This window comes from Gossypium hirsutum, chromosome A13 (genome assembly GCF_007990345.1).
Source record: "Gossypium hirsutum isolate 1008001.06 chromosome A13, Gossypium_hirsutum_v2.1, whole genome shotgun sequence".
NCBI classification, from domain to species: Eukaryota; Viridiplantae; Streptophyta; class Magnoliopsida; order Malvales; family Malvaceae; genus Gossypium; species Gossypium hirsutum.
This window is the reverse complement of record NC_053436.1, coordinates 94152386-94164470: the sequence shown is the minus strand read 5'-3', so window position 1 is coordinate 94164470 and position 12085 is coordinate 94152386. Positions and strand designations below refer to the sequence as shown.

The 12085-nt window shown below is 34.1% G+C and overlaps 1 protein-coding gene, 1 long non-coding RNA gene and 1 other non-coding gene across 5 annotated transcripts; all 3 read left to right on the top strand.

Moving 5' to 3' along the window:
* Positions 1-332: 332 nt before the first annotated feature.
* On the top strand, positions 333-2415 carry LOC107918875 (uncharacterized). Its single transcript, XR_005907721.1, has 4 exons — positions 333-777; positions 1096-1545; positions 1631-1949; positions 2187-2415. It is a non-coding gene; the product is annotated as an uncharacterized protein (transcript).
* A 2271-nt stretch (positions 2416-4686) lies between these two features.
* On the top strand, positions 4687-5558 carry LOC121212480 (uncharacterized). Its single transcript, XR_005907720.1, has 2 exons — positions 4687-5038; positions 5272-5558. It is a non-coding gene; the product is annotated as an uncharacterized lncRNA (long non-coding RNA).
* Positions 5559-6772: 1214 nt separating this feature from the next.
* Positions 6773-11047, top strand: LOC107894367 (pentatricopeptide repeat-containing protein At3g24000, mitochondrial). Of its 3 annotated transcripts, none has more exons than XM_016819649.2 (4): positions 6773-9817; positions 10017-10252; positions 10373-10442; positions 10527-11047. In XM_016819649.2, the coding sequence occupies exon 1, from the start codon at positions 6910-6912 to the stop codon at positions 9742-9744; it is 2835 nt and encodes a 944-aa protein (XP_016675138.2). In that variant the 5' UTR covers positions 6773-6909; the 3' UTR covers positions 9745-9817; positions 10017-10252; positions 10373-10442; positions 10527-11047. The 3 variants fall into 3 exon arrangements, with proteins under 3 accessions (XP_016675138.2, XP_040941233.1, XP_040941232.1); XM_041085298.1 differs by having other exon boundaries at positions 6822-9817; positions 10017-10178; XM_041085299.1 differs by lacking the exon at positions 10017-10252 and having other exon boundaries at positions 6821-9817.
* Positions 11048-12085: the final 1038 nt, after the last annotated feature.

The following is a 12085-nucleotide window of genomic DNA, read 5'->3' as shown; positions in this document are numbered from 1 at the left end:
TGTAAATAAATTAGATTTGATGGTTTAATTTTCAGGTATAATTTCAACAATGCCTGCTTGATCTGAGGACCAACGTCAGATTTAGACAGAAAATCACAATTAAGAATTATTATTATAAAATAATTGTATAATTCTAATGTACAGTCAAGACCAGGAAAAAAAAGAAAATAATTTTTCTGATAGATTTTTCCCAAAACTTTTTCCTGGAAAATAGAAGAAAAGTTAAGTCCTCTTTTCTCTCTCGATTCCAACACTTGTTATCCTCTGATTTGACCACAACATTCTCTCCTCTTAAATCCAACAAAACTTACAAATCCCCCATACCCCTACCCCTCCCCCCAAACTCTTCAAATTCTCCCACAAATCCCCTTGATGGGAGACACCATGGAACCTTTGGTGGATGATGTGACTAAGAAGTTCACAAGAAGCATATCTCATGCAAAAGATGAGTTACAAAGCTTTAGAACATACCTAAAATGGATGTGTGTTGATCAATCAAACATTTGGACAACTTGTTTGTCTTGGTTTTTGTTCATATTTTTGGGGCTTGTTGTCCCATCTGTGTCTCATTTTTGGTTGGCTTGTTCCACTTGTGATGCTAAACATGCAAGGCCTTATGATTCGGTGGTTCAGCTGTCTTTGAGCAGTGTTTCAGCTTTGTCTTTTGTTTGTTTGACGAGGTTTGTCAAGACATACGGTTTGAAACGGTTCTTGTTTTTTGATAAGCTTTATGTTGAAAGTGAAGCTGTCAGGAAAGGATACACTGGTCAGCTCAATGTAAGTATTCTTTCATTCTTTCCCTTCAAATTCATGACCTTTTTTTTTTTGTTTCTTTAAATTGCAATTTTTAGAATAATTTTCGTATGTGGATTTGAATGAATTTCTGGTTTTTTTTTTTTTTGGTGTTGTCTGAATCTTTAGTTATTGATAGGTAAGAATGTTTAGAATTTTCTAGTTTCAGTTCCTTTGAGAATTTCAATTTCAGATGGCTACAAGAAAATGTAGAATGCTAGGTTGTTTCCTTTTGGATGATATTGAAAAAAACTTTCAATTCATAGATTACTGTGATTGAATTTTACTGTATAATATATGCAGAGATCACTGAAAATTGTAGCAGTCTTTGTTCTTCCATGTTTCATAGCTGAGACTGCGTACAAAGTATGGTGGTATGCCTCAGGTGCTTCACAAATTCCTTTCCTAGGCATTGTCTGGCTCAGTGACACGGTCGCCTGAATTACGGAGTTGTTCTCGTGGCTTTACCGGACGACTGTCTTCTTCCTTGTGTGTGTTCTTTTCCACCTTATTTGCAACCTCCAGGTTCTCCGACTCCGCGACTTTGCTCAGGTTTTCCAAATTGACTCTGATGTTGGTTCAGTCTTGTCCGAACACCTGCGGATCAGGAGGCATTTGAGGATCATCAGCCATCGATATCGCGCATTTATAATATGTTGCCTAATCTTGATCACTGGCAGCCAATTCACTTCTTTGCTTATCACTACAAAGGCTACTTCTGCACTGAAATTTTATAAAGCTGGAGAACTTGCTGTAAGTGTTCATTTATCTATACATGAGATTTTCGGATCAAAACGGTTAACACATTGTTGGATGAGTGCCCTTTTTGTTGTTGTAGTTGTGTTCTATAACTCTCCTCACTGGACTCTGTATATTATTACGAAGTGCAACGAAAATAACTCACAAAGCACAAGCTATTACATGCCTAGCGGCAAAGTGGCATGCTTGTGCAACATTAGATTCACTCAATGCGAACGAAGATGATATGCCGAGGAGTCCGTCTGTCATTCAGAGCCATCAACCTTTCCCTCATGTGGGTACGGATGGTGAATCGGACGATGGAGATGACCTTGGTGATGAAGATGACATAGATAACAACAAGATGATCCCATCTTATGCTTATAGTACCCTTTCATTCCAAAAGAGACAAGCTCTAGGTAATAATGTCACTCCGAAGAACATTACATGTAACGATTGGGTTTTAGGACATTTCCTTCTCATTGCCTATCGGGATTTTAGTGTATTTGGAAGTGACGGCTAGATCCTGATGCATAGGGTGACTCGAGATAGACGTCTTGAAACTCGGTTGTTACAATGTCAACATGAACATAAAAGTAGTATATGTGTTGAGTTGCATGATGATATTGGTCTGTTTCATTCTTGGTTGATGACAGTGACTTATTTTGAGAACAATCGAGCTGGGATTACAATCTATGGGTTCGTACTAGATAGGAGCACACTCCACACCATTTTTGGCCTTGAGTTATCGCTTGTTTTATGGTTGCTTGGAAAGACCATTGTTAGCCTTTAATTTCTTTGAGACACAGATTGTACGTATCTATGTAATATATATGTCGAAACCATTTTTTTGAAAATCGACTTATTTAAAAAAACGAAAGTGGGAGTTGTCACCGATCTTTTTTAATAAAATGTGTGATCAGATTACCTCGTAATTCGATCGTTTTAATAAAAGGTTTGATTTATTAAAACAATAATTTTCAGTCTACAAAAATTCAGAAAATGGGTTCGGGAGTCATTTACGTACGAGGAAGGATTAGCACCCTCGTTACTTCCAAAATTGGTACCTAATTAATTATTTGACGTCTTTAGTGTCGAAAATTAAAAATTTAAAGAGAATTTAAAATACAATCCCTTATTAAGAAGTTATTTAGGGCCAGTTCTTCATTGTTTTTGAAAAGTACATTTGAAAAGTACTGTTAAAAAGTGCTATTAAGAAGTACTTTTGAGAAGTGCTTTGGAAAAATTTAAGTGTTTGATATTGCTGTTAAAAAGTGCTTTTAAAAAGTAAAATGTCCATTTTAGACATGATATTATAAAGTAACAAATATGTATTTAAATAATATTCAAATTAGTTAATATTATGATATTTTAGTAAAATATAAAAATAATTTATTATAACTTATTGTTAATATTTTAATATATAATATTAATTTTAAATATTTCTAAGTAATTAATATTAATTATTTATTAAATTAATTAGAATATATAAACTATATTTAAATATTTAAATATAATAATTAAATATTTGTAATTAGATATTGACACAATTGTATTATTTTAAAAAATATATTTTATTTTTAATTAATGTTTTTAACACATTTGTAAAACTCATATTAAATAACCAAGAAAGAGGACACAAATAATAGCATCAAACACATTTTAAATCAAAAAGTAAGGTTAAAAAGGTAAAATAACAGCCAAAAGTGTTTTTTGGCTGAAAAAGCTAAAATTTACTGCTTTTTCATCTCTAAAAAAGCTCATCCCAAAAGTTAAAAAAGTTGCCCCAATGATATGTGTTCTTCATTGCTTTTAAGAGAAAATCACTTTTTTTTAGAAAAAGTTCATCCCAAAAGCAACGGAGAACACACCCTTAACTAAATTAGTTTTCACAAAAAGGAGCTTATTTCAAGTTAATCGAGAAGAAAGGATCATATCCCGTAAGTTAAGACACAATGCCTTAAATCCTTGAAAACGAGAACAAATGCTAAAATCTTTTTTTTTAAGTAGATATTCAACAATCTCGATTTTAGAAAGAAGCCATATTCCGTAAGTTAGGAACACAACTCTTTTTAATTCCAAAAATAATGAATATTGTTTCGATTAAAAAATTTCCTTTTTTATGCATCGTGCAAAAACGAACGTTCAAGTTAATCGAGAAGAAAGAATCATGTCCCGTAAGTTAGGACACAACGCATTCGATTCTCGAAAACTAAAATAATCACCATTTAATAGCTATTTAAATCTTGCTTTTCGTTGTTTTAAATAGGATATTAGGTTATTTCGATTTTAAAAGATGCTATACTCCGTAAGTTAGGAGCATAACTCTTCAAATTTCAAAAATAACGAATATTAGCTCAGTTTTGAGTATTTTCTATACGTTTGGTAAAACGACGATATTTCTTAAAATGATATACGAAAAAAAAATAAAAATACCATGCTAGTAAGTGACAATGATATAATTATAATAATAAAACACCAATTAACAATGACAATAATCATTATAATTACTAATTCTGATACCAATTAAATAATAATATAAAAAATTAAAAATTTAAAAAATAATGAAAATAAATAATAACAGTAATAATAATGAGAATAATAATAACAAAATGTGCAAAATAAAAATATAAAGAACACTATAAACTTTAAATACAAAAAGAATAAAGGAATCAATGAATAAATAAATACATAAATAAATAAAAACTTTCATGAAAGAATTGACATTAAATAAACCAAGGACTGAATCAAAATGAAGATGAAGTTAAAAGTATAAATTATGATAAAATAAGTAAATAAAAACTAAAAGGAAAAGCGCGAAAATACACAGGGACTAAATGCGAAATTATCCTGACCCACAGGACACGTTTCCTTTCTCCAGGAGATTAACGAACCAAGGACTTAATTGAAAACGGGATAAAATTGAATGGAAAAATTTTTAAAAAGAAGAAATAGTGAAATTAGGACTAAATTAAAACAACCTAAAATGCGGAAGACTAAAGGCGCAAATATCCTTCAAGAAAAAATATGCGGATCCTAGGTTGGATCAATCTGATCTTGGGTCGGGTTTCAAAACAATGTAGTTTTGGTGCTTAGGAATGCCGACCAAAACGATAGGCGCCCTATTTAAGTAAAAAAAAACCAAAAAAATTCATTTGAGACAGGATAAAAAAAACTTTATTTTTCTCTTGTTTTCTCTGAAAAGGGGCTAGATCCGGCCTAGGGGATCGCCGTCCATCCGCCGCGGCCACCGGTCATCGGCGATGGCTACCGCCGTCTCCTGTGGTCAGATTTCATAAAAAAAAGTGCCCCTTGTGGCCATTTTACCTTCTTCAACCCAAATCTAATGCCAAAATCCCCCCCCAAAAAAAAAACCAAAATACCAAAAAAGCAAAGGAACCTTTCGGTTCTCGGTCTCTCCAATGCGACCTTTCAGCGAATCCCCGAGGATCCGACGGTCTTTCAAAACGAAGGGAGACGAATGGAGACAACAGCAGCGACAATGAAGGTAAAAAGTTTCCTTTTTATTTTATTACTTATTTTTGAAAATAAAATAAAAAACAAAAAGAACCAGCCTTTTTTGTGTGTTTGTGTTCGATTTCGATCCCTTTTTTTTAATACAATCTATTCCCTGACTTTTATAGTCATTTTACACTTGTTTAAAATACATATATTTTTTATTTTGTCACTATTCCTGCATCTGCTTCTATTATTCCTATCTTTTCCATTTTTTCTTTGCAGGTAGTAGTTAGTGACGGTGGCAGAAAGCGTGCCCTTGCCATTTTGGTGAAATGACAGCAAAAGCCCGTTAGGCCTCAAGCGTCGTGCCCGTTCACGTGGAGGGCAGCGACGCTGGAGGCTAGGATTTTTTTTATTTTACAGAAACTTAGTTTAGGTTATGGGCTTGTAATTTGGGCTTAGGGTTTTTTTTTTAAAAAATGGACTTGTAATTTTTATTTTTATTTAATTTGGTTTGGGTCCGGGAAAAAATAGCCTATTAAAATATATATTTGGAAATTTTAAGGAAACTTCTCTTTTAAACAGACTTTTACAAAATTCTTTACTTAAAGGATATGTTCAAACAGAACCAAAGTCCAAATAAAGTGGTACAATACAAACTCCTTACTTCAAGCCTTGATCAAAGTAAACTAAGGGAAATTCGATGGAATTCATATCCAATGTTATTAGTATTTTTGCTTTTTTCTTTCTTTTTATTATCTGAATATTTAGGAATTAAGATCATTTTAATGCTCCTTTTTTCCATGCATAAACTGAACCAACAATTTAGATAAACACAAAAATGAAAGCTTTTATGAATACAGGTACCCTGAATACATCGAAATTCATTGCCCATGGATAAAAAAAATAGTTTCAACATAAAAAAAACAACAAAAACTAGAGTAAACATATAATAACAGATTCGAAATTGTAACCAAGCATCGCCTATTGGTTCTTTACCCAATTCATAACTAAAATTTTTTTCTAAACCCTTTCTAATCGAGCCTAAAACTCTAAAAATTAGAAATGTCAAAATAGGAATAGAACTTGATACTATTATAAATGCCCAAAAAATATCATAAAGCACGTTTCATTCGAAAGTACGCGTCGTTTTGGAACCAAAGCCTAAAAACCATTTGAAAGCATGCTTTGTTACAAGCAATAAAGAGAGAAAGTACTCTCATTTTCTACCTATGCCGACCAAGTACAAGTAGCCTAGCTATCTTATTAAAGTTGTTCATGAACCAGATCTGGTTGGGCTTCAGCATATTATTAATATATTTTATGTTTGTTTAAGTTTGGTTTAGTTCGAAATATGAATTTAAAATTTTATTCAAATCCGTCCATATTTATAAAAAAATTAATCCAAGTCCATTTTAGGCTGGCCCATGTTATTTTTTATTTTTTAAAAATATTTATTTTATTTTATTTTATTTTATTGTTTAATAATTTTATATACTTTTATTTATAAAATTTTTTAATATAGTCATCTTAATATTATTTTAATATTTATATTAAAATAATAATATATATTTAGTATAGTTTTATTTTTTTAATATATTTTAAATTATATAATATATAAAATAATATAATATAAAATATTACAAATTTAAAAATGAATCGAATCAAAAACTTTAAATACTCAAACCCAAACTTAACTCATATTTTTAAATAGATTTAATATTTTTTATTCAAATCTATTTTTCTTAACTTAATATTTTTATCTAAATTTTTGCGATTTCGAGTGATACTTCGTACTTGCATGAGTAGCCCAGCCCAGGTATATCTCAAGTAACAGCGAGATAAAAGCTTCAAACTCTATATCTTTACACAAAGAAATCTGAAACCCCAAGCTATTTTTTTATTTTTTATTTTGTTTCAATGCTTATTCAATCACTTGTATTTCGATGTTTGTCCACAAGAAAAAACCATCTTGTCATTGAATTCCCCAGGAGGTTGCTTTCGGCCTCATTTCAGTTCGTTTCTTCTTTTAGTGCCCATGTTGCCACAGAAGAGATAAACCCATCTTTAAAAGTCCCACTTTTCAAAGAAAAAACAAAGCTTGAAGGAACTAAAAGGTTAAAGCTTTACTCTAAGATTCTACATGATTGTGCATCAAAAGGGTCTTTGAGTTCAGCCAAAGCTGTTCATGGGAAGATAATAAAAAAAGGGTTTGACCCTGATTTGCATTTATGGAACTCTTTAGTTAATGCTTATGCAAAACGTGGGGTCTTTGGATATGCTTGTAAAGTGCTCGATAGAATGCCTGAAAGAGATGTTGTGTCTTGGACCGCTCTGTTCTCTGGTTTGGTTAATGAAGGGTATGGATATGATGTGTTGGATTTGTATTGTTCTATGAAGAAAGATGGGGTTCTGCCAAATGGGCATTGCTTAGTGACCGCTTTGAAAGCTTGTTCTTTGAGTTTGGATTTGTTTTTTGGTACATTGTTGCATGGGGAAGGTGTTAAAGTTGGAGTTTTGTTGGATATTTTTGTTGGATCCTCTCTTGTTGATCTTTATGCGAAATGTGGTCAGATGGAACTGGCAGAGAGAGTATTTCTGTTCATGGATAAAAAGAATGTCGTATCATGGAATGCATTGCTTAATGGATATGCTCTAAAGGGCGATGCAGGAAAGATTTTGAATTTGTTTCAAGGGATGACGGAATCTGAATTGAGGTGTAGTAAGTTTACTTTGTCAAATGTGCTCAAAAGTTGTACGTACCTGGTAAACTTAACATGGGGCTTGATTGCACATTCTTTGGTGATTAAGACCGGGTGTGAGCATGATGAATTTGTTGGTTGTTGCCTTCTTGATTTGTACTCAAAATGTGGACTGGCTGAGGATACTCTTAAGGTTTTTAAAAGGATTCAAGAACCCAACATAGTAGCCTGGAGTGCAATGATTGACTGCCTTGATGAGCAAGGCCAGATTCAAGAGGCAGCTGAGTTGTTTTCTCTAATGAGATGCAAAGGGGTAAGCCCCAATCAGCACACTTTTGCCTCTATTGCTGGTGTAGCTGCTAATTTGGGTGATCGGTTATATTGTGAAGGTGTTCATGCTTGTATACTTAAACATGGATTTGAATCTGAAATCATTTTGAGCAATGCACTTATTGCAATGTATATGAAAATCAGGTCAGTCCAAAATGGTTGGCAGGTGTTTAAGGAAATGAGTTTTTGGAATTCAGCATCATGGAATTCTCTTCTTTCTGGATCTCATAATGGTAAAACTTGTGATCGAGGACCAAGTATCTTTCACAAGATGCTTGCTGAAGGTTTTAAGCCTGATATCTGTACATTTACTAGCATTTTAAGATCTTGTTCCAATCTTTTAAATATAAAATTTGGACATCAAGTGCATGCCCATATAATAAAGAATGGCCTAAAGGATAATAATTTAGTGGGAACATCTCTTATTGACTTGTATGCCAAAAATGGATTCTTGGCGGATGCAGAGCTACTTTTTACTCAATTGATTGAGAGGGATCTTTTTTCATGGACTGCATTAATTGCTGGTTATGCTCAAAGTGATTGTTCAGAGAAGGCTATCAAGTGCTTCAATCATATGCAAAGGCAAGGTGTCACACCCAATAATTTCACTCTTGCTACCTGTTTGAGTAGTTGCTCCAATATGGGGATGTTAGAAAATGGGCAGCTGCTTCATTCAATGGCAATTAAGGCTGGGAATTCAGGTGATGTGTTTGTATCTTCTTCAATTGTAGATATGTATGCTAACTGTGGATGCATAGAAGAAGCTGAAGCTGCTTTCCAGGGCATGGTGTCAACAGATACTGTATCATGGAACATGATGTTATTTGGATACCTGCAACATAGGCAAGGATTGAAGGTTTTAGAAACTTTTAGGACGATGTTAGACAAAGGCCTTGAGCCAGATGAGGTTACGTTCATAGCAGTTTTATCTGCCTGTAGTTATATGGGCTTTGTAATTGAAGGGAAAGAGTACTTTGATTCCCTGACCAATGTTTTTGGAATAGTACCCACAATTAAGCATTGTGCCTGTATGATTGATATTTTAGGTCGAGCTGGCAAGTTCAATGAAGTTAAAAGTTTTATCAAGGACATGAAGGTTACATCGAATCCCTTGATTTGGGAGACAGTTCTTGGGGCTTGTAGAATGCATGGAAATGACAAACTTGGTGAAAGTGCTGCAGAGAAACTCTTCGAACTTAATCCTGGTATAGCCTCCCATTACATATTACTAGCAAATATTTTTGCTGCCAAGGGTAGGTGGGAGGATGTCCGAAGAGTCAGAGCATTGATGACCCATTGTGGTGTTAAGAAAGAACCTGGGTGTAGTTGGGTGATGGTCAATGGTCAAGTGCACATCTTCAGGTCCACTGATGGTTGTCATCCAAAACACGGGGAGATCTATATAAAATTGAAGGAGCTTGTCGAGAAGTCTATTTTAGCAGGATATGTGCCTAAGACAGATCATATACTCAATGATGTCGGTGATGATGAAAAATTAGAACAGCTCTTTCATCATAATGAAAGATTAGCTCTTGCTTTTGCTCTTATTAGCATCAACCCTGTGAAAACAATTCGGATATTCAAAAATTTGCACATATGTGAAGACTGCCATGATTTTATGAAGCTTGTCTCTGGTGTCATAAAACAGGAGATAGTTGTTCGTGATGCAAACTGTTTCCATCACTTCAAAAGCGGCATTTGTTCATGTCAAGACTATTGTTGATTTGTCTCTAGCCATCTGACAAAAATTTCATTCTAGCTCAGTAATTTGTTTGCAGGACTTCAGAGTTTAGACGGTAAATGCTCATGCTCTTGTTTTGTCTTATTGCTGGCATTGGTTACATGATTATGAGCTTGTATAGCTAACGGTTGTTTCTTAACTTGCTTGTATTGTTCTAAAATTGAATCATCGTTTAAATTTTTAACCCTAATCTTCTTAATCTGTCTCGTTCCTGTCAATTCTGATGCTGTGTCATCTTTGACCGAGCACTGCAGGATCTGGAGGTATCACATTTTCAAATGATGGCTTCTGGTCTAGGTTACAGGCAGCCAATTCCTGTAATTGGTCATCACTATGAAGACTAATGTTGTATAGAAGTATAATTCTCTAATTATAGGCTGCTTTGTGATACAAATGGTCCTGTGATTTTCTTGAAGGTCTGTCGCTGAGAAGTGATTAGATTGACAACTAGATTTTCAATGTTTGATTTCACAGTGAATGATTGTGCATGGTATGGGAATTTTCAGGTTTCTTGTTGGTATACTGTGTTACATTGCTTCCTTTTGTTCATCCATAGTTACTTTCATTCATCATGCTACTTTTATTTATGTTGTATTTATCCTCTTTTCAGTTTCCGTAGAGGTCTTGATTTCAATTCCAGGAAACAACCATATCTCGGAAAATTCATCATGGCTTTGCAGGTTGGTGAAGTTGTAAATCCCTTGCATTCTGATAATATTAATTCATTCATTCGAATCTGACCAACTGATATTATGTGTCAACAGTTTAACAAGCTGCATGTCAAATGAAACTTGATTGCCCGAATCAAAGATCATCGGACCATAAAGTTTGGCTTCACCTTTGCATTGCATGTTTGGAGGTTCATCTGTAGATGACAACTTCTTGTTTATTGTTGTCTTCAGATTCATTCCTATGACAAAGTTCTTCATATTGGATTTATCAGTTTTAATTTGTTGAACTGAAACACCAGAACATCAGAACTCCTGCCATCCGACATTGTTGCTGCTGCTCACTTGGATGCTTCAGTCAAGAAGTCTTAAAATTACTCGAAACCGATAAATCCAAAATTGTGGATATCAACAATTGCTTTCATGATCACCAACGCTTAATTTATCCTTCAAGAACACGGTTTGCTCAGATTATACTCGAAAGGAACACAAATGTGGTGTCTGATAGAGACACTGATGATTTTTTGCCCTTGATGTAAATAACTTTGAGTGCTAAGCAATGTAGGCCAAATCATATACTCTAACACTGATATATAAAATTATTTGGTTTGTTCGGATGTATCGTTTCAATCGGTTAAAATGTTGTTCTGTGCTTCAGAAAAGTTGCAGAATTTGCATAAAGTTTTCAATCACTTCATACTTGAATCACTACCGGGCCTGAGGAGTGACACTTCTTTCATCCTTTCTGCTGGTTTTTTGGGTAGGATGCCAGATCTGGTTGCGTATGGAACCACTGTTTCGAGTGTTTCCGGCCACCATATTTTTGTTCCATCCTCCAGCGGGGATTTGGCAATCTTTACTATTTGTCTTTTCTACCTTGGTGGGTTTCATTTATGTTATGATTCTGAAGGGTTTTGGGCCATCACTGGATTCTCCTACTCCCAGCTCACTTGTTCGGGTTTTATTCTTTACTTTATTGTTCTGTTTGAGACGAAGGCCTACTAAAAAAGATCTCTCTTGGTCCTGGGAGCTTCGCTGTTTCACCACGCCCATAACTCATGCCTTCTGTCTGTCTCTATTAAAAATGTACTAATATAGTAAAAATATCTGCACTTTATTTAAACAAACTCTTAAATTATTTTTGTAGGTGTGAATTAACAGAAAATGTCGATTTTTTAACTTATTTTCTAGGCAATTTAGGATTTTATTTTATGTTTTCAGTAATTAAACCTTAGGAATGAAAATTAATAAAAATAAGTGTTTTTAACATAGTTTGTAGGTGTTGTGACCTAATAGGCTGACATGGGCTTGAGGTTGTGCTAATTGGTTTAATTGAGTGTGTAAGATGGATATATAAAGGTCCAATTGACATGGAAGTAAGGGTCGAATGATGTATCAAGCTTCCCTGGATGTCAAAGCACAAAATGAACGAGACAAGATAGTATTTGGGTGTCGTGTCACGCCATGCAAGGTGTGTGGTGCGACATAAGGCCGACGTGCTGCCCAAGTATTTTGGGGTAATTTTCGTCTGCACAATCAAACTTATATGAAGACCTAGGACGTGCCAAACACCTAATTTGAGTTGTCAACACCTCTATAAATAAGACATTAAGGGTTGAATGTAATCAAGTCGTCTTAAACGCCTTCAAAAAAAT